The 22,916-nt window shown below is 22.6% G+C and overlaps 2 protein-coding genes across 3 annotated transcripts in view; one reads left to right on the top strand and one right to left on the bottom strand.

The window, feature by feature from the left end:
- Positions 1 to 2,274, bottom strand: part of LOC117179628 (alsin) — a 70,299-nt gene extending 68,025 nt beyond the window's left edge. Inside the window, exons 1-2 of one of the 2 annotated variants that reach the window (XM_033371630.1) lie at positions 1,672 to 1,887; positions 1,501 to 1,597 (exon numbers count right to left, since the gene is read on the bottom strand). In XM_033371630.1, coding sequence (XP_033227521.1) covers positions 1,501 to 1,597; positions 1,672 to 1,768 — 194 coding nt within the window. In that variant the 5' untranslated portion in view covers positions 1,769 to 1,887. Of the gene's footprint in view, positions 1 to 1,500 lie in introns of both variants that reach the window. The other variant, XM_033371629.1, reaches the window with a different exon arrangement.
- A 13,654-nt stretch (positions 2,275 to 15,928) lies between these two features.
- LOC117179629 (transmembrane protein 231-like) overlaps positions 15,929 to 22,916 on the top strand; it is a 47,050-nt gene continuing 40,062 nt past the window's right edge. The window contains exons 1-3 of the mRNA XM_033371631.1: positions 15,929 to 16,105; positions 19,546 to 19,709; positions 22,791 to 22,913. Coding sequence (XP_033227522.1) covers positions 15,967 to 16,105; positions 19,546 to 19,709; positions 22,791 to 22,913 — 426 coding nt within the window. The 5' untranslated portion in view covers positions 15,929 to 15,966. The remainder of the gene's footprint in view (positions 16,106 to 19,545; positions 19,710 to 22,790; positions 22,914 to 22,916) is intronic.

The raw sequence follows: 22,916 nt of genomic DNA, 5'->3' as shown, positions 1-22,916 counted from the left end.
TTTACTTACAAAAAAAGTTCTTAGGTTCAAAAAAACATTCAGTGAACTGAAAAACTGTGGTCGGTAATATAGGTATTTAGCTGTGTCACATGCCCTTAAAAGTTCTAAAAAAATTTTAACACACTTCGTTTAAATTACTTGAAATAATTTCAAGTTTTTAATTAATTTTGAATCTTTTCAAAACTTCTAAATATCTCTTTAAAATTACTCATATTTTTTCTATAAATAATAAGTGTTCAATTGTAATTTACGCGTCAAAAGTTAATAATTTCACTTATAAATTAAATACTTTTTAAATAGAACAATTCAAATTTTAACGCTAAAAGATTAAATATTCTTCGAAAATCTAAAGATTTAAAGCTTTTTATGTAAAAATATAACAAATTTTCAGTTAAAACGTAATTTTCAATATAAAAACACTGATATTCTACCAATGAACTGAATATTCAAATCCAAAAGATTAATTTTTCAACCAAAAAAAATAACTTTCAACAAAATAATTCAAGTTTGAACAAAGAAAACAGGATTTTCAACTAAAATTATGAATTATCATAAAAAAATGAAATTTTAACACAGAAATTCAGTTGTAAAAATGATTTTTTCAAACATAAAAATTATTTTTAACCAAATAGTTCAATTTTGGATCAAATAGTTGAATTTGCGAACAGAAAGACAAATTTTCAACCGTAAATGTAAAAGTTATATTTTCAGTCAAAAAAATTAATTTTAAACACAAAAGAGACGAATTAACTTTTAACGAAAGAAATTAATTTTTAACAAAATACAGGAATTTTCAAATCGAAAAGAAAATGATAAATTATCAAGCAAAAAAATAAATTTGAAAGAAGACGAATTTCATCAAAAATCAAAAATGTGAAATTTTTATGCCAAAAAAATCATTTTTTTTTTTAATTAGAATTTTCTAATCGAAAATATGAATTTTCAACAACATTTTTATTTAAAAAATTATTTTTAATGTTTAAAGTTTCTAACATTATGGTTTAAATTGAAAATAGCAATAATGGGAAGAATGTATTTCTCAACGAAAACTTTTTTTCACTTATTGTTATTTTATATTCAAACAATAATTTTAGAATCTTTAAACATTAAAACTAATTTTTTGATACAAGTATTCGATAATTGTTTTAAAAACTTTTTGATAATATACATTTATTAAAAAAAAATGAATTGTCTAAGTTCAGGAAATTCAAAATTCGGTAATTTTAATATTAGAAAATTTTATTATTCGGGTACTTTATAATTTGGGAATTTTCTAATTAGGATATATTATTTTTCGGGATTTTTCATTTGTCCCACTGAACCGTTTAGAAATGGTCAAACTTTCATTATCGGACAGAAAAAAAACAAGACATAGAACAAAAAATCAGAAAATCTTTAAAGCGTTAAAAAATCTAGAAATGTCCTGATACATCTGAGTAGAGACATTAGAATATATCTGTATTTTGTGATAAGAAAATGTAAAAAATGAGAAATACGAACCCATGACTGCAAAACTTAACGTCGTCCTTAAGAATGATGGTTTGTACAACACTCAGATCCTGCGGGTTTACTTTCAGGACATGCCCTTCGGCATTCACTACAAATAAATATTCACTATTAGCTGCTATATCGACCGCATGAAATTGAGCCCTTTTAAGCGTGACCGCGTACGAAACCAATGAATTTGATGATGAATTTTCCTCGCAAGACACTCTTCCATGGTATAAGTCGAAGGTCGTCGTGGCCAGAAAAATGTCGTCCTTGACATTGCTCAGTTTCGAAATGCATCCATTCAAAGGATCCTCAAAGTTGAAAAATACCCTGTCAATTCCTCGCCACAGGCACATACATTTTTCAATGTTTTGACACATATTTTGACAGTTGACAGGTTCCAACATAACCTCCAAAGTCTCCTTTCAAGGTTTCAACAGACTGAGCTTTTATGTTGCAATGTTTCTTCGTCATGTTATCAATGATATCGTCCACTTCCTAATTGTATTCTGATAAATTTGTTTTCTACAAATGCACTCTGACATCGCGACAGCAGTTTTTCCAGAGACCCAGGTTCGAATTTCGAACTCTTTTCAGTTCTTCTATTTACTTTTACTGCGTGATAAAACTGTCACTTTTGTAACTTGTCAAGTTTAAAATCAAAATAATCGAAAAATGGCCGAAGGACGCGAACAGGTGGATTGTGAATTTACGGAATTAACGAAAGGAGGTGAAAGTGGGTGGATGGGCAAATCCAGGAAAGTACGAGTCTAGAAAATGGTGAAAATTCCAAACAAAAAGAAAAATAGGTTAGAATTCTTTTGTATTTTATCTTCTCTACTCCACCAAAGATATTACGCAAATTTCTTATTTTATTGTCTGCTCATTTCTTTCTTTTTTGTTCGAGAATTTGTAGAAAAAAATTATTTTTTCTTTAGTTATTTTAAAATATCTTTCTTCAAGTCAGGGACGTGCAAATATAAATTTTTTGTTACAATAAATAAAACTTCTTTTACAAGAAATATCATGAATATTTTTGTTGTAGGCTCTAATATAATTTAGATGAATTTGGAAATATTTTGTTTAGTTATTTGTACTTTCTTTTAGTTAGTGATAATTTCAAATCGAATTATTTACGCCCAGTTCCCTTTTTAGATACATGTCTGTCGTCGACAAGGGATAATTTACGACCACCAGGTGTCAGTAAAAACGGCGGGGTAATTTGAACTTTTTTTAACAAAGACACTAGTTTGCTACTTTTTCGAAAAAAATACACTAAAGAGCCTTAATTCTCATAAACTTCCACTAATGCCACTATTTCTTTACTTTTCCTCGAAAAATATTTTTCATTTTGTTCGCTGATTTGCATGAATTAGGTAAAGTTTTTTTTCCTGAAATTTCGTGAATTCATTTAGAGGAGTTATAAAAAACAAAAGTTTTTTTCAACAAGTTTTTTTCAAATAAAGGAATAAGATTTTGAACAAACTGATAAATTTTGAACAAATAAAATAAATTTCTAAACAAATATTTGAATCATTAATAAAAAAGATGAGTGTTGTATCAAAAAAGACAAATTTTTAACAAAATACATGATTTTTCATCCAAACATAATAAATTTATAAAATAATATAAAAGTTGCATTTTCAGTTTAAAAAATTTCCAAACAAAAAGTATGAACTTCCAGCTAAATATTTGAATTTGCACCTAAAACATTTAAATTCCCCACAAAAATGGAATAGTTAAATTTTCAGTTTATAAAAATGAATTTTTAACTGAAATTCAGAATTAAAAAAAAAATTTAACCAATTAGTTGAATTTTCAACGCAAAAGATGAATTTTCTACTGAAAACACAAATTTTCAACCAAACAGTTGTATTTTTACCCAAAAAATGTGATCTTTCTGAATACCAAAAAAGATGATAATGATAAGTATGATAATAGTTTATATTTCAACAAATAAATATTTTAATTTAAAATAAAAAAAGTTGGATTTAACCAGCAACAACAAATGTTTAACAAAATATTTGAATCAACTGAAACAGATTGGTTTTTAACCTTTATTAATTTAGTTTCATTTTTAATAACAACATTTTTCTACCGGAAACAGATGAAATTTGCAACTGAATAGATAAATTTTCAACGAAATAATTTTCTTCTACCGATTTGTTGAACTTTTTGATAAAAATAAAAAGTTGTCTACAAAACAATCGAATTCTTAACTTGAAAATATGAATTTTTAACAAAAAGGTTCATTTTAAACCGAAATAAATTAATTTTTAACCAGGAAGTGGCACATTTAACTAAAAAAGATTGAATTTCTACAGAAAGAGATGAATTTTTAAGCCAAAAAGATAAATTTTCAACAAAATAGTTGCACTTTTAAAGCAAATAATTTTTAAAAATCAAAATTAAATAATGAAACCCAATAAGAAAATCAAACTTTTTTTAGTTAATTTTTTTTTAATAAGGGAGTTTCAAAAGATTTTAATTTTCTTATAACGGAAACTAAAAACACTCATTTTTTCAAATTGAAAAACCAACTGTTTTCAGGGAAAATCGTTTTTGTTTCTTTGGGTGAAATCAATTGTTTTTTATTAGATTTTTATATTTTTATCAATTAAAGTTTGTTCTCTTTGGTTGCAAATTTCTCTTTTACTTTTTTTAAATTTTTAGTTAAAAACTGATCTTCTTTGTTTAAAACATTATATGTGTTGAAAATGTGTTCTTTTCGATTGAATTCGAAGGTTTTTAGTTTAAAATATTTTTTGGTTGAAATATCAACTATTAAATTTTACGTTGCTTGTTGAAGATATTTTTCATTAAAAATTATTTAACTGAAAATTCAACTTATCCGTTTTTGGTTAAAAATTAGATACAAATTTATGTATTTTATTGAAAATTTGCCTCTTTTGATTGAACATTAATCTTAATGCTTAACAATTCATCTTTTTGGTTGAAAAATCATTTTTCGGTTAAAAATTTAACTAATTTACAAAAAAATTATTTTTCTTGTTTTGAAAATTGATCTTTTTAGTTGAAACTTCAACTATTTGTTTGAAAATTAACTTTTTTTTATAAAATAATTCTTCCTGTTTGCAAATTCATTTATTTTTGTTGACAATTCATTTCTTTGGTTAAAAATGTAACTACTTTGTTAAAAATTAATTTTATTGATTGAAGATTTTATCATTTTGTTGAAAAATCGTTTTTTTGGTTTGTTAACAATTAATTTTTTTTAACTGAAAAGTTAAATTATTCCAATTTTGGTTTAAAGTGGATTGTTTTTAGTTGAAAATTTTGTTATTACATTTTTCTTTAAGAATTCATCTTTTTGATTTTGGTTGACCAGCCATCTTTTTGATTGAATATTCGACTACTTTGTAAAAAATTCATTTTTTATTATTTTTAAAATTGTGCGTATTTTATTTAAAATTTTTGTTTAGTAGAAAATTAATTTTATTAGTTGAATATATTTGGTTGAAAATTTAACTATTTTGTTTAAAATTCGTCTTTTTTGTAGAAAATTAATTTGTTGAACATTTTTGTTTCAAACTTGATTGTTTTTAGTTAAAAATTCTATTATTTTGTTAAAAATTGGCTTTTTTGTTAAAAACTCAACTAATTCGTTGAAAGTGGAACTACTTTGTTAAACATTCGTTGTATTGGTTAAAGATATAAAAAAAATTTAATTAGTTTTTTCTGCTTGAAAATAAACTTTTTAACTGAAATATATTCCATTTTTAGTTGAAAATTTGTCGTGATTGGTAGAAAATTAATCTTTATTGCTTGAAAATTAAACTACTTGACTGAAAGTTGAACTACTTTGTTGAAATTTAATTTTTTATTGAAGATTGAACTATTTTGTTGAAAATAAGTTTTTTTTAATAATTGAATATATGAAATATTAAACTATTCCGTCTTTTGTTAAAAATTGATAGTTTTTAGTTGAAAATTCTATTATTTTGGTAGAAAATTCAAAAATTGATTTAAAATGTTTTTCCTCCCTGAACTGAAAAATTTTTCTTGCTTAAAAATTCAACTCTGGTTGCAAATATTCGTCCTCTTAGTTGATAAATTCATTTCTCTTAGCAGAATTTTGATTTTGGTTACTAAAAATAAAATACTAAAAAAATTAAATTTTACTTTGTTTGAGATATCAATTATTACATTTTTTGTTGATAATTAATTTTATTTGGTAGAACTCAACTGTTTTTTTAATGAGAAAAAATTATTTTGTTGTTGAAGATTTATCATTTTTATCATTTTCTTCGTTTTAAAATTGAACTATTTTGTTGAAAACTCGTTTTTTTAGTTGAAAATTAATAGTTTCAACTAAAAATATTACTATTCCATTTTTTTAAAAAAAATATAACTACTTTGTTAAAAGTACATTTTATTTGTTGAAAGATTCATCTTTATGGTTTAAACTTGAACTATTTTGGTGAGTATTCTTTTTTTTGTTTATTGAATATTAATTTTTTGGACTGAAAATTTAACTAGTCCATTTTTGTTTCAAAATCTATCTACGCTGGAAAATCTATCTTGCTTGAAAATTCCTCATTTTGGATAAAGTCAACTGTTTTTTACATACAATTGCATTTTTTTAAAGATACTATAATCTAATATACTAATATACTATTTTTCATCAATTAAAAAATTTTTGTTTGTTGAAGATTTATCATTTTAATTGAAAATTAATTTTTTTAAATAGAAATTTAACTATTTATTTCATTTGATGGAAAATTTTATCTTTTCTTTTGTTTAAAAATATAACTGTGTGAAAAATATATTCCCCTATCATTCCCCCATTTTCGTGAAAAATCACACTATTTTCCCTCTTTTGAGAGTATTTTGACAGAAGTATTTATTTGACAAGCGAAAAAAGATAATAAAATTTGATTTAAAACAATAAAAAAATCTTTTATTCACCTTTCAAAAACACTTAACGTAAGTCTTCGCAATTTAGCTGCAATTGATAGTTTAATATTGTTCTTCAAATCATAATCCTCTTCAGTTATTTCAATTACATCTTTTCAATTTCAATTACATCAATTACAATTATATCTTGATTAATCCGAATTTTCTATTTTTAATAAATATTTCAATATTTAATTAACTTATTAAAATAATGATCTTGTTAGTAAAAAATCAAGAGGTTAATTACTCCTTCAATCTAGTGTACAGATTTTCTGTAATTTTATGCAATGTTATGCAATCCCATGCAATTCTTCGCAATCCAATGGAATCTAACAGTCTTTTACTATTGGGTCAAAATATCTCAAGTGTGCCACTTTTAAATCGATAGTTCTATTTTCATTCAATTTATACAGCATTCGATTTGTTTTTACATCAAAACAACTTCCTTAAAATATTTTTGCAACATTTTTATTTTTTTTAAATTATTAACAATCAAAGTTCTTGATCATTTTTTTCAAAAATGGATTACTAGCGAACTGTTCATTGAAATTCAATAATTGAGTAATGAAAATTTTTTGCACGAAGTATACTATACGCTAAAAAATTATTTGGTGGTAAAAAACATTTTTTATTGTTTAAATAATCGTTTGTTTAAATAATTGACAATTAATTAAACTTCTCCGCCTGTGAAAGAATTCTTCCACATGCCAATAGATTCTACAATCTCTTCCGAAAATTTTGGTGCAAAAAAAGTTTGTATTTTGCAGTAGTTCAAAAATTGTAAAATGATAAAAAAAATAAAATAATAAAATAAATAAAAACTAAAATGATAAATGTTCGTAAAAAATTTTAATTAAGTGGTTCAACTCTCTACCGGATATAGTTAATTTTTTAATCAAAAAGATGAATTTTCAACCAAGAAGATTAATTTTCTACTAAAAAAGATGAATTTTCAACAAAATAGATCCATTATCAACTAAAAAAATCGATTTTCAACCAACAGATGAATGTTTAAGTTTTCAGATAGAAAAATTAAATTAAAAAATAATGATATTATCAAAATAGTTCACTTTTCCACAAAAAAGATTAATTTCTAGTTGATAGAATGAAGCATCATTTAAAACAAATGAATTTTGTAATAAAGTGGATTAACTTTAAGCCAAGAAATAGTGGAACAATTGGGTAATAAATTATTTCGAATAAAATTATTGTGGGTATCATTTTACGTCTAATATGAAATGAATTTTATTCTGAAATGATAAATGTTCATAAAAAAAGCATTTTTAATCAAGCGGTTCAAGTTTCTACCAGATATAGGTATTTTTGTTCAAAACAAGATTAATTTTCTACCAAAAAAGTATTTTTTTCAACAAATCGGTTCAAACATTCAACCTAGTAGTTTAATTTTAAACCAAAAAATATTAATTTTCAATTAAAAAATTTAGTAGTTGGTATTTAAATTAAAAAACTCCATTATTTTAAATATCAATTACTAATTTTTTTAATTAAAATTTATCTTTTTTGGTATAAAATTCACCTACTGGTTGAAAGCTTGAACCGATTTGTTAAAAAAATATTTTTTTGGTAGAAAATTAATCTTCTTGGTTGAAAATTTCACTATGCTTTGTTGAAGATTAAACTATTTGATTAAAAAATCAGTTTTTGTGTTAAAGCTTCATTAATTCAGTTAAAAATTCATCTTTTTGTTGAAAAAATTAATTTATTAGTTGAAAATTATTTTTTTTTATCAAAAACTAATATTTTCAATGATAATTTGACCACTTGATTGAATACATAACCACTATCTTAAAAAACAATATTTTTGGTTGAAGATTCATTTCTTTGGTTGAAAATTAATCTTTTTGAACAAAAATACCTATATTTGGTTGAAATTTGAACCGCTTGATTAAAAATGCCGTTTTTATGAACATTTATCATTTCAGATTAAAATTCATTTCATATTAGACTTAAAATGATACCCACAATAATTTTATTCGAAATAATTTATTACCCAATCTATTGGCATGTGGAAGAATTCTTTCACAGGCGGAGAAGATTAATTAATTGTCAATTGTTTAAACAAACGATTATTTAAACACTAAAAAAATTTTACTACTGAACAATTTTTACCGTAAAGTATACTTCGTATCAAAAATGTTCATAACTCAATTATTGAATTTCGATCAACCGTTCACGAGTAATCTATTTTTGAAAAAAATTATTAAGAACTTTGATTGTTAATAACTTTGGAAAAAAATGTTAAAAAAATATTTTAGGGGAGTTATTTTGATATAAAAAAAGAATGGAAAACTGTATAAATTAATTGAAAATAGAACTATCGATTTAAAAGTGGCACACTTGAGATATTTTTATCCTATTTCTAAAAATATATATACTATAGATACTATTTTTTCACAACTGTCCGCTAATGGCACTATTTCTTTTTTTCCCTTAAAAAATATTTGTCAATTTCTACACTGAATTGTTAGAAATTGTCTCAATGGCTGATTTTTCAAATAGTTAAATTTTTAAACAGAAAAATGAATATTCAATAAATTACTTAAATTTCCAACCAAAAAGTTGGATTTTAAAATAAATAGTTTAATTTTCAAGCCAAACAGACGAATTCACTCTAAAAAGTTACATTTTCAAGTCGACAATATGAATTTTTTACAAAAAAGTTAATTTACAACCAATCAGTTGTATTTTTAACAAATTGTTAAATGTTCAGTTAAAAAAAAAAAAACACTGAAAAATCGATTATGAATCTTAAATGAAAAAATTGACTTTCAAGAAAGTGGCTCCAGTTTCAACTAAGAAGTTAAATTTTCAAAATAAAATTATGAATTTTCAACGAAAAATGTAATAGTTGATATTTCAACAAAAAAGATTTTAATTTGAAGTAAGAAACAGATTTAATCTAAGAAGACAAAATTTTCAACAATATTCTTAAATCCTCATCTAGAACATATTAATTTTCAATCAAGCAGTTGCATTTTCAACAAAACAAAATTTACTTTCTACCGAAAAAGACGAATTTTCAAGAAAATACATCAATTTACAACCAAATAGTTCAGTTTTCTACCAAATTGTTTAATTTTCGAGCCGAAAATATGATTGTTCTATAAATTATTTGGATTTTCAACAATAAAAGTTAAATATTTGAATTTGCACCTTAAAGAGATCAATTCTCCACAAAAATGGAATAGTTAAATTTTCAGTTTAAAGAAATGAATTTTTTAACTGAAATTGTGAATCTTAAATTTTTTTTTTCACCAATTAGTTGAATTTTCAACTAATAATAATATTATATAATACAATAATGATAAGTATGATAATAGTTCATATTTCAACAAATAAATATTTTAATTTAAAATTTAAAACAAGTTTTAGTCAATCAGTTGAATTTTCAACAAAAAAGTCAAATTTTCAGATTAAAAAAATCATTTTTGTTCACATAAAATACGAATTTTTAATTTAAATTATGAATGTTTAACCCTAAAATTAAGGTTCAAGAAATTACTTCAATTTTCAACCGAGAATTTGATATTTAAATAAAAAAAGAATTTGATTAAAATTTAAAAATATTTATAATTAACAAAGAAGAAATTTTCTTCCAAACATTTGCATTTTTAGCTTAAGAATGTGAATTTTCAATACAAAAAGTTTATTTTCTACCGAAACCGATTAATCTTCAACCTGGTCGTTGTATTTTTAACAAAAAAAGATTAAATTTCTACAGAAAATATTTTAGTTAAGACAAAAACAAAATTTAGATTAAAATGTTGAAATTAAAACAAAAAACTGAATTTTCTACCAAGAAATATGACTCTTTTACCACATAAAACTCGAATTTTCAACCCGAAAATTAACTTTTAAGAAAGTCGTTCAATTTCCAACCGAGGAATTGATATTTTAATAAAAAAGATTTTAATTTAAATTTAAAAAGTTTTAACAAACAAAGATGAATTTTCTATAAAGCATTTGAATTTTCCAACCGAGAATGTGAATTTTCAATAAAAAAGTTTATTTTAAACCTAAACCGATTAATTTTTAACCAGAAAATTGTATTTTTAATCAAAAAAGATGAAATTTCTACAGAAACAGATTTTAAATTTAGAAAATAGAAAGAAGTAAAATTTGAATTATAAATTGTTGAAATTAAACTAAAAAGTCGAATTTTCAACAATAGTTTAATCCAAAAATGAACTTTTAAGAATGTAGTTCAACTTCCAACCCAGTAGTTGGTATTTTAATAAAAATGATTTAAATTTAAAAACAATTTTAATCTACTAAGACGAATTTTTTACAAAACATTTGAATTTTTAACTCAAGAATGTGAATTTTTAATAAAAAAGTTTATTGTCTACCGAAACCGAATAATCTTTAACTAGAAATTTATATTTGTTAACCAAAAAATTACAATTAATATAGAAGGAAATTTTGAATTTAAAAAATATGTTAGTCAAGAAAGAAGCAAAAATTAAGTTGTTAAAATCAAATCAAAGTTGATTTGTTTTTTCTCCAAAATTCAGCAATTTGGATGAAAATTTGTCTTTTTTATTCGAAAAATCAACTAGTTCGTTGAAAATTTGGTTGAAAGTCGATTTTTCTTGTACAAAATTATCTTTTTCTTCGCAAGTTTTCGGTTGAAAAGTCAAGGATTAAAATGAAATATTTACCATTTTTCTGGAAAATCCATCTTTTAATTTGGAAATAAAATTACTTGGTTGAAAGTTAAATTCTTTCTTTGGATGAAAACAAATTTTTTTCCAAAATTGCCGAAATTTAACTATTTTGTTAAAAATTTAATTTTTCTTTAGTGGAAAACTATTTTGTTTTTCAAACTGAAAATGTAACTGTTATTGCAGTTTAATATTCCATAATTTTAGATAAAAATTCATCTCTCTTTGGGTGAACATTAATTTTTTGAATACAAATTTAATTATTCAATTTTTGGTTATGAAATGACCTTTTTTATTTGAAAATTCATATTTCTTGTTAGAAATTAATCGTAAAAATTCTTCTATTCGGTTAAAAATTCAAGAAAAGTATCAAAATTAAAGATTTAAAATTTCAATTGAAAATTCAGCTATTAGGTTGGAAATAAAATTACTTGGTTTAAAGTTAAACTTTTTTGTGGAAATTTTTTGTTTTGTTTTAAAGTCCATCATTTAAATAAAAAATTCATTCCTTCGATTGAAATATGAGCTATTGGATTAAAAACTTGTTTTTTGTTTTAGATAACATGGAAATTTTTTCCAAACAATTAACTTTTTTTTAAATTTGTTTCTTTTTTGGTTAAAAATTATTTTCTTTTTAAATTGAAAATGTAACTATTATTCCAGTTGAAAATTCCATAATTTTAAATAACAATTCATCTCTTTGGTTGAACTATATTTTTTTAAAGCGAAAATCAATTATTCCATTTTTGGTTGAAAAGTTATCTTTTTAGTTGAAATTTCATCTTTTTTGTCAAAAATTCAATTATTCTAGTTAATGATTCACCATTTTAGTTGAAAATTCATCCTTCTGGTTTAAAATTCAACTATTTCAGTTATAGATTCACAATTTTCGTTGGAAATTCATGACTTTGTTTGAAAATGTTACTATTTTATTGAATGTTAGTTTTTCTGTGGAAATTCTTCTTTGAGTCTAAAATTAATTTTTGAACTTAAAATGTAATTAATTTTGTCTTAACCCTCAAAGTGCATAGATGGTAAAAATCACGGTAAAGTGCATCGTGGGTGTTCAGCACCCCAGCGTATTTAATAATGTATTGTTTAACCGCTATTGAATATTTTGTCATCATAAATTTATCCGATATAATTTAAGGTATTTTTCATAAGGTAGAGTTGATTTTATAGCCATTTATTCATTTTAAATTTGTTAAAAAAATGATTGAAAAAAAGTAAAAAAAAATGGGTTTTTTAATTAAAAATTCATAACTCACGGAATTTTAATTATTTTAACGTGAACATTTATGACTATACTTTTGAAATAGTGTACTTTCATAAAAAAATATTGCAACATGGGTGCTTTCAAAAAAGATATTTAATTACACAGTGAAAAAGTCAACTTTATGATAAAATGATGAATCAGATTTTTTGCTTTTAAATAGATTTATTATTATAAAAATTGAGGAACTTTGACATGTAATACTATAAAAATACAAGAAATTAAAAAACGAGGCATATATAACTGTATTTTAACAATTATATTTTATTCAATACATTCACAGTCTGCTCGCGCATGTCGCGCTGCCGTAAGTTATAAGCCATCTACAAAGAAAAAAAGTATGAAATAATCGAAAAAAATCATTATTTTACTTCATGTGATATACTTACGTTATAAAGTAAATAAAAATCAATACAATTTTTAAAAAAATCTGCTCAAAAATTACTTTTTTACTCATCAAGTGCACACTGGGTGTTTCATACCCCACGATTTTTTTACCTTTGCTTTCAGAAGTTGCAGCTAGTAGACTGACGCTTGACGCAGTATGCTAAACGACTTTACTTAGTTAGTTAGTGTCTCCAACTAAAGATAGATGGCGACACTTACTCAATTTTTTCAAATTAAGTATGGTTTATAAGAGTTTGAAAATTGCTTAGGGTCTCTGACACCCAGAATGCACTTTAAGGGCTAATTAACAATTTACCTTTTCCATTTTATTTTTTAATAGAAAATTTAACTATTTGTTTGAAAATTCATTTGTTTTGCAATTGATTGCTCTGCTGTGTTAAAGGATTTTTATAATGAAGGTCATGAGTCAAAATAAATGTTTGCGTTTAGCGGCAAGTATGAATATTTTACTTTTAATTGGCCGGGAAATTTGAAAAACTTTACCGGAAAAAAACCGGGAATTTTAAATCGTCCGCCGAATCGCCAGCCGGATTAATTCTTTCAATATTTTTGTATTATTTATTCTACTTCGGATTATCCTATATTTTTTCATATAATAATTTTCTATAATAAATTTCCTATAATTCATGGACACTTTGGCAATCCCATGTAATTTTGCAATCTAGTGTAAACGAAAAATCCGAGTAATTAACCCCTCGAAATTTAGTTTTTTAATTACTTGATGCCAGTCTTTTTCAGCTGGATGTCTTAAATCCATGTCCTTTTTTCTCTAGCACCATTAGAATTCTGCAATAAATATTCAATGGAGGAACTTTCTCGCACCAAAATGTTATCGTTGCTTAAAAATTACCTTTTTTTCGAAATCTCCTATCGTTGCCAGCAAAATATTTATCTAAAACCTCTTCCGATAAATTTTTGGTCAACATTTCCAGTAAATCCTCTTTTATTAATAAACTCGCTTTCTTTTTATAGCTTCGATAACTTTTTTTTAGAAAAAGAAAATAAAAAAGCAAAACAAATAATGAAATTAAAAAATAAATTGTTTAATTTTTAACCAAATCCTTAAATTTTCTACGAAAATAATTAAATTTTCAACAAAATGGTTGAATTTTTAACCAAATTATTGAATTTTCGAACAAAATGTTGATTATTCAATAAAAAATATAAATTTTCAACAAAAAAGATAATTTTTAACCAAATAGTAAACTTTTCTCCAAAATTGTTGAAGTTTTCAATTTATTAAGTTTAAAATTGCACCAAAAATAAAATAGTTAAAGTTTGAGATGAAAAATTATTTTTTAACACAAAAAAAAAGACGTTTCAACAAAACAGATGACTTTTTAACACAATAATTATATTCTTAATGTTTAACAAAAGAGTTTAAATTTCAACCAAGTAGTTTCATTTTCATCCAAAAAGATGAATTTTCAATTAAAATGATAAATCTTTAACCAAAAAAATTATTTTTCAACAAAAAAGTAACTGTCTAATGATAGTATTTGAATTTTCGATAGAAAATATAAATTGACAATAAGCTGAATTTTCAAACCAGAAGATTAATTTTCTAGTAACAAATTCAATAGTTAAATTTCCAGTTCAAAAATAATTCAAATCAATTAATTTTCAAAATGGAATCTTCAACTGAACTAGAGCAATATTTATTTTAAAAAAATTCTAACCAAAAACCCGAACTTTCAACAAAATTATTAAATTTTTATTTAAAAAAATTAATTTTCAATATAAAAAGAAAACGAATGGTTAAAACTATAGATATGAATTTTCAATTAAAATGATAAATCTTCAATCAGAAAAAAATGTTTTAATCAAATAGTTGAATATTATCAACCCAAAAGTTATATTTCCTATTAAAGAAGGCAAATTTTCAACAAAATACATGAATTTTCATGTCCAAAAGATAAATTTTCAACGTAAAATATAGTAGATTAATTTTTAGTTTAGAAACAAATAAATTTTCAACAACAAAAAAAAAATAAACAATTAATTTTAAAGAAATAAGTTAATTTTTTGACCAAAGAAATAGATTTTTAACCCACTATCAACGGAAAAACTTAATTTTCAACCCAATAAAATTCAAATTTACAATAAAATACATAAATTTTAAACTTAAAAATATAACTTTTGAACTAGAAATTAAATAGTTAAATTTTCAGCTCAAAAAATCAGTTTTAACCAAAGCGATGAATTTTCAACTAAAATTATAAATTATTCGACTAAATTAGTTAAATATTTAGTTAAAAAAACATTTCAAACGGAAAACCCGATCTTTTAACAAAATAGTTTAATTGTCAATTAATAAAAATTAGGTTTCAATAAAAAAACAACTAATTTTCAACAAAATAAATGAATTTCAACTAGTAAACATACATTCTGAACCCAAAATTAAATAATTAAATTTTGAGTTGAAAAAATTAACTTTCAACCGAAAAGATGAATTTTCAACGAAAATTATAAATTATTTAAATGAATTAGTTAAAAATTTAGTTCAAAAAAAATGGTTAACAATTAAACTCGAAATCGTTAAATTTTCAATTAATATAAATGAAGTTGCAATATAAGAAACGAATTTTTTACCAAAAATAGTTTAATTTTCATTCCAAAAAAAAAGAAAAATGAAAAAAGTGGAATTTACAATACAAATGTTATTTTTTAATATTTAATTATTAAACAATATTCATATTTCATTTAAAACATTTTTATTTTTATAAAATATTACATAAATAATTTATTATCAGCAAGATCTTGGTATGATTTCATATTTACCAATATTTCTTGAAGAATTTGTATTTATTATTCCGTTTTATCTAAAAAAATGTGTATTTTATTAATTTTTAAAAAATTTTAATTAATTTCCATCTTATGCACATAAATTAATTTCAATTTCGATTATATTCTTTATAGAGTTTTAATGGTGTAATGACTGCAAACGCTTAATTAATTGTTATTAACCACAGCATAAAAAAATTTAGATAATAAAATAAAAACATCAAAAACATATGCGACCCGAATAACGTGGTAAACTGTCAGCTGTCACAACATAACCTCAATTTCGCACGTGTCGTTGTCATGGCAACCAGATGAAAACAAGACACATTACGTGCATTTTAAGCAGCGTATTAGATTTGTTTTAATTTTTTTCTATTTGCCCTTAGTTGAAAAAATAACTCGCTAAATATGAAAGCAATCGAATTATTTTCAAGTTCTATAGAATATAGATATAAAACTACAATTTGTTCTTTGAGTACATTTTTTGTGTCGGTAGTATTTTTAATAATAGTTCTCGCCCCAGTGTATTTTGTTCACCATGCAGGAGGTATTTATAAATTTATTTTATTAACGAATACATATTTTTATTATTTTCAGTTATTAATTATTATTTTATTGTTTTATAATAAGTGTAGTAAACACTTTTTTTAAATTTATATGTAGTAATTAATTTATCACGTGTCGACTAAAATCCTGGGAAAAAAATTCTGAAAATTCCAGGCTTTTCTAGGCATAAAATTTTGTTCCAGGCATAAATTTTCAGTACAGTTTTGCGAGATTATAATAAATAATTTTTTTCAGTTTCTAGGAATACAATTAATATGTGAAATTAATTAAATGTATTAGCATAATCGATTAATTAAATAATAAAAAATGCTCCAAACTTAAACATGCTTTCAGTATTTTTATTAATTATTTCTTGAATTTGTCCCTAATTTCCATGAATTTGAATTATAACTCAAATTTTTGTTTTGCATACTTATGATTAAAATTTGTTGCATATTTCGGTAAAATAAATGTGATTGCTATATATGAAATTCAATATTTCTAACTTTTCAAAAAGTTTTTTGAACACTTTCGAAAAGGTTAATTTTGACCGAGAAATACGATTTTTCAATAAAAAAAAAAGAATGATCAACTTAGTAGTTCACTTTTCAAATATAAAAGATGAATCAAATTCATTTTTTTGAAAAAATTAATTTTCAAAAAAAAAAATAAAATAAAAAACAATCAAGCTTTCAACCAAGGTGATGAATTTTCTAATAAAATTATGAATCTTCAACTGAAATAGATAACTAAAAAAAAAGAGTAAAATTAAACCAATTAGTTTTATTTTAAAAAAATTCAACTAAAATTATAAATATTTAACTGGAATACTTCAATTTTTTAACCAATAAGATTTATTGCTGCTAAAAATTAATGTTTAACTAAACTGATGCATTTTCAACTATAATGATGAATATTTAACTAATATAATTGAATTTTTAATCAAAAAGATAAATCATTAACCAAGAAGATTAAATTCCACAACAAATATGAATTATCATAAAAAAAAGATATGGCTTCAACCAAAATTTGAATAGTACAATTTCTAGTTAAAAAATTGATGTTCAATCAAAGTGATAAATTTTTACATAAAGAATATATATTAATAGTAAAAAATATTTAAATAATAAAAATAGTAAAACAAGAAATTTAATTTTCTGCAAAAAAAATCGTTTTTTAACCAAAAATATCAAATTTGAGCGCAATAGTTAAATTTTCAATAAAAAAATTAATTTTTCAACCAAGAAGATGCATTTTTATCAAAAACACTAAATTTCAACGTAATACATGAATTTTCAACTGAAAAAGATCAATTTTGAACTAAAAATGGAATAGTTGAATTTTAAACAAAAAATATGAATTTTCAATCAAGAAAATTAATTTCTACCAAAAAGACGAATTTTCAACAAAATACATGAATTGTCAACTTAGTAGTTCACTTTTCAATTATAAAAGATCAATAAAATGCATTTTTTTCAGTTGAAAACATTAATTTTCCAAAAAAAAAAAAAGACAATCAAGTGTTCAACCAAGGTGATGAATTTTCTAATCAAATTATGAATCTTCAACTGAAATAGATAAATTAAAAAAAAGTAACTTTAAACAAATTAGTTTTATTTTTTTATAATTCAATTAAAATTATAAATATTTAACTGGAATACTTCAATTTTTTAACCAAGAACATTTATTGCTTCTAAAAAAGACAAATTTTCAACAAAGTACATGAATTTTCAACCAAAAAAGATCAATCTTCAACCAAAAATGGAATAGTTCAATTATTAGTTAAAAAAATTAATGTTTAACTAAGCTGATGCATTTTCAACTATAATGATGAATATTTAATTAGAATAATTGAATTTTCAATCAAAAAGATAAATCTTTAACCAAGAAGATTGGTTTCTACAAAAAAATATGAATTATCACAAAAAAAGATAATGCTTCAACCAAAAATTGAATGGTATAATTTCTAGTTAAAAAACTGATGTTCAACCAAAGTGATAAATTTTCAAATAAAGTAATGACTCTTCAACTGAATAGATACGTTTTTAATAAAAGAGTTTAACTTTTAGCGAAATGAATAATTTTATTTTAAAAGAGTAAGATGGATATTCAAATAAAAATTTGAATATTTAACTAGAATACTTGGATTTTTAACCAAAAAGAAGAATTTTCAAACAAAAAAATTATATCTCTGCAAAAAAAATCGTTTTTTAACAAAATAGATCAAATTTGAGCGTAATAGTCTTTAATGGTATTTTAACAGTAAAAAATATATATTAATAGTAAAAAATATTTTAATAGTAAAAATAGTAAAACAAGAAAATAAATTTTCTGCCAAAAAAACATCGTTTTTTAACAAAATAGATCAAATTTGAGCGTAATAGTTAAATTTTCAATAAAAAAATTAATTTTCAACGAAGAAGATGCATTTTTACCTCGCTTTTTACCAAAAACACGAAGTTTCAAAAAAATACGTGAAGTTTGAACTTAAAAAGATCAATTTTCAACCAAAAATGGAATAGTTGCATTTCAAACAAAAAATATGACTTTTCAATAAAGAAAATTAATTTGAACCAAAAAAGATTTTTTTAAATACATTAATTTTCAACTAAAAAAGATAATTTTTAAAGAAAAATTGAATAGTTAAATTTTTAGTTAAAAGAAAATTGTTGTCAAGAAACAAAAAAACTAATTTTCAAGAAAATAGTTACATGTGGATTGTATAAATTTTCAGTTAAAACAATTCATTTTCATCCAAACTAATGAATTTTCAATTAAAATTATGAATTTCAAACTGGGCTGGTTTAATTTTAAACAAAAAAGATACATTTTCAACCAAAAATTTAATAGTGAAATTTCTAGTTGAAAAATTAATCTTTAACCAAAAAGAAGGATAAGAAAAAAATATATATATCTATATAATATATAATATTCAACTGGTATAGTGACATTTTCAGTTACAAAAAAAATTTTCAACAAAAGAAAAACAACAAATTTTCAATAAAATAGTTAAATTTTTAACTAGAATGGTTCAATTTTCATAAAAAATTACTTTTTATTAAAAAAAAACAAATTTTCAATAAAATATCTTATTTTTTAACGAAAAAAAGTTTTTAATCTTAAATCAAAAACAGTCGAATTTAACAAAAAATACGACTTTTTAAAATGAATTGAATTTTTAAATACAAAAAATTTTCATTAAAGAGAAAAAAAATTTCAAAAAGAAGCACGCATTCGAAAAAATGTCCTGACTTTTAAAAAAATTCCCTGAAATTTGCAGGTTTTTCCAAGTATATGAAAATTCCCTGACAATTTCAGGGTTTTCAGACAGAGTGTACACCCTGCTATCTTTATAAATTGAATTATTTTTTTTATGCGAATTATTGAAATATGTCCTGATTTTTTCACTAACGTAAAGAATAATTTATTCGATTTTTTGAGGATTCTGGTTAAGAAGTCGAACGTATTACGAAAATCCGAAAGTGAATTTTAAGCACAAATATTTCCTCATCGCAGAAAACGAGGACGACGCAAATCCCATTATTTGCTCCTCATTTGTTAGTTACAAGAGCAATAAACTTCCAGATCACTGCTCGTTGATTAAGGTAATAAAAAAATTGTCTTGAATCATTAATGAAAATTTTGTTCTCAAACTTATTTTTAACAAAATTTTTAAATACTAGTTTAAGAGGTTTGTTGAAAATTTAATTAATCATTTTGAATTAAAAGAGTTTCAAATTTTAAAGGAACATATTGAACGATTTGAAATTAAAAAAAAGGAACATTTTGAACGACTTGGAATTTAAAAAAAATAACATATTGGACGATTTAGAAAATTGAAAACGTTCTAAATAAAAAAATTTTGGATTAGGTAAAATTAAAAATGGACAATATTTCGAATGGAATAAAAATGAATTGAACTTGTATCATATCGAAAAAAGGTGTTTAAAATTTAAAGTGCGTTTGAAATTTGAAATTTTTTCATCAGACGCTCTCAAAAATGGAAAATTTCAGACTAAAAGTTTGAAAATTGAACAATTTTATCAGAAATGCGTTGAAATTCTATCATTTATAATTCAAAGCATTTAAAATTGACCATTTTTATTTTAAATTGAAGAATATTCAAATTGAATGATTTAAAATTTCAATTTTGAATATAACAAAATTTCAAAACGTTGAAAAAATTTAATACTTTTAGATTAAAATTTTAAAAAATTGATAATTAAAAATTCAAAGGCATTGAAAGCGATCAAATGTTTAAACATTATTTTACGTTTTTGACTTGTGAAATTGAACTTGTGCAATTTCTAAATAAAAGTGTTTGAAATTGAAATTTTTAATCAGATGCTCTCAAAATCGAAAAATTCCACACTAGAAGATTGAAAATTGTATAATTTTATCAGAAATGCCTTGAAATGTAATCATTTCTAATTCAACGCACTCAACATTGAAAGTTTTTATTTTGAATTGAAGAATCTTGAAATTGAATAATTTTAGATAAAATTTTGAAAACAACAAAATATCAAAACTTTTCAAAGAACTGAATATTATCAGATTATAATTTTCAAAAATGGATTATTTAAAATTCAAAGGAATTAAAATTGTTTAGAATAAAAAAATTATTTTACTTTTTCCAATTGAAAACTTTCTAAATAAAATAATTTTGCACCAGGTGAAATTTAAAAAAATTTAAATATTTCGAATGGAATAAAAAGGAATTGAACTTGTATAATTTCTAAAAGAAAGCGTTTAAAATGAAAGTATTTGAAATTGAAAATTTTTTATTTATAAACTCAAAATTTCAGGCTACGAATAGAAAAATTTCAAAACATAAAAAGAATGGAATATTTTCAAATTACAAATTAAAAAATTAGATAATTTAAAATTCAAAAAAAACTAAAATTGTGTTATTTCCAATTAAAAGCGTTAAAAATTGAGAAATTTTATTTTTAATTGAAGAATATCGAAATTAAATGATTTCAGATTGAAATTTCGAAAATATCCAACTTTCAAAATGTTCACAATATGGAATAATTTTATGATATAATTTTTTTCTAATTATTTAAAATTCAAAGGAATTAAAATGATAATATCTCTAATTAAAATCATTTGAAATTTAATATTTAAAAAATTTTAAATTTTGAATTCAAATAATATTCAATTCAAAGAGATTACAATTTGACAATTGGAAATTGAAAAATTCTAGAACTTCACATTGTTACTAGACTGATTGCATAAAAATTATAATTTAACATTAAAATTGATCAAACAAATTTTTCTAAGTTAATAAAATAAATTGACCGCATGAAAATTTAAAATTAAATTATAAAGAAAATTAAAATTTAAAGTCATTTTACATTGCAAGTATAAAAAATAAAAAAACTTTCCACTACGGAACGTTGAAATATTAACGAATCGGAACCTAATAAATTTAAGATTGAATACATCTTAAGTAATGAAAACTTTATTATGGCCCAACCCTTTTAAATGTTAATTATTAAAAATTTTCAAATGGTAAATTATACTTTTTCAAATTCAATCATTTCTATTTTCAAAAGTCCGAAATTGTAACTATTAAAAATTTAAAAAATTTTTCAATTACTGAATTATCGAAATTTTTGATAGTCCAATTTTGATCAATTTTGATTTTAAACACCATTTTTTCCCCTTCATTTCAAATCGATTAATTACTCATTTTTAAGGCCTAAATTTGCCAAATTATTTTCTTATCTTTTCATAGTTTTGAATTTATTGTGGAGAAATTTAATTGAAAAAGGTTTCTTTAGAAATCATTTAAATTAAAAATTGTTAAACTATGTCAAGTCTTTTAATTCAATATTTTAGAATTTCTAAGAATTTAAGCAAGCAGACGTTTTGCATTTTTTTATTTCAATTTTTTACGTTTAAAAGTGAAACCAAGAGAAATAGAATATTTGAATTCAAAATCAATTAATTTGAAAAATTGAATTCAAACAATTCGCAAAATCATTTAATCCTGCCGCCAAGGCTTTCTATATGAACATTTTCAATTAAAAAAAAAATAATAGCAGAATTGTCTGATATTTCTAATATTTGAATGTAAAACTACAGCATGCAGATAATAATTTTTTTAATACCTCTTTTATGAAAAACTGAATTTTTTAAACCTTATGTTTTCCACAAACAAATTTATTTTCCATAAATTTTATTAATCATTTTCATCGTGTCTACCAATTATATTTAAAATTACAATTATAATAGAGGATTTTTATTTACTACCTTTAGAATCAAAAATTTCTGTAACTAAAAAAAATCGGTTGTGTTTCCCAATAGACAACTTAACAAAAATCTTCTTCTTGTAGAAACTTATGCTCCATCTAAAAAAATATGAGTTTTAAAAAACCTATTGCATATTTATAATTTTAAAGGTAATTAGTAAACATAATGAAAAGAATTAATAATATTTATAGACAATACATTTTTAGCGAAAAATATGATAAAGTTAAGAAATTCAGTTTTTCAATGAAAGAATGAATTCGAAAAATGATAATTAGCATAATTTCAAAACATTATTGAAGTAAATTATATTTATAAATATTTTGATCATTAAAATAATAAAATAAAGACAGCGAGAGTCGAACACGCAAATTTTTGGGTTTGAAGCCGAAGCTTTTTAATGAATTAAAATTTATTATTGATGATTTCAGGTGAGAGAAATAGATTTAAATAAAGATGGACTGAAAGACGTTTTAAAATTCGAAGCACGTTTCTTCAGCAGTCATCCTATACGATCTTTAAAGCTACTCTTGTTTTTCAATCATGAACTCAAGGTC

This window comes from Belonocnema kinseyi, chromosome 9 (assembly GCF_010883055.1).
Source record: "Belonocnema kinseyi isolate 2016_QV_RU_SX_M_011 chromosome 9, B_treatae_v1, whole genome shotgun sequence".
In the NCBI taxonomy this organism is placed as follows: domain Eukaryota; kingdom Metazoa; phylum Arthropoda; class Insecta; order Hymenoptera; family Cynipidae; genus Belonocnema; species Belonocnema kinseyi.
This window is presented reverse-complemented; position numbering and strand designations above follow the sequence as displayed.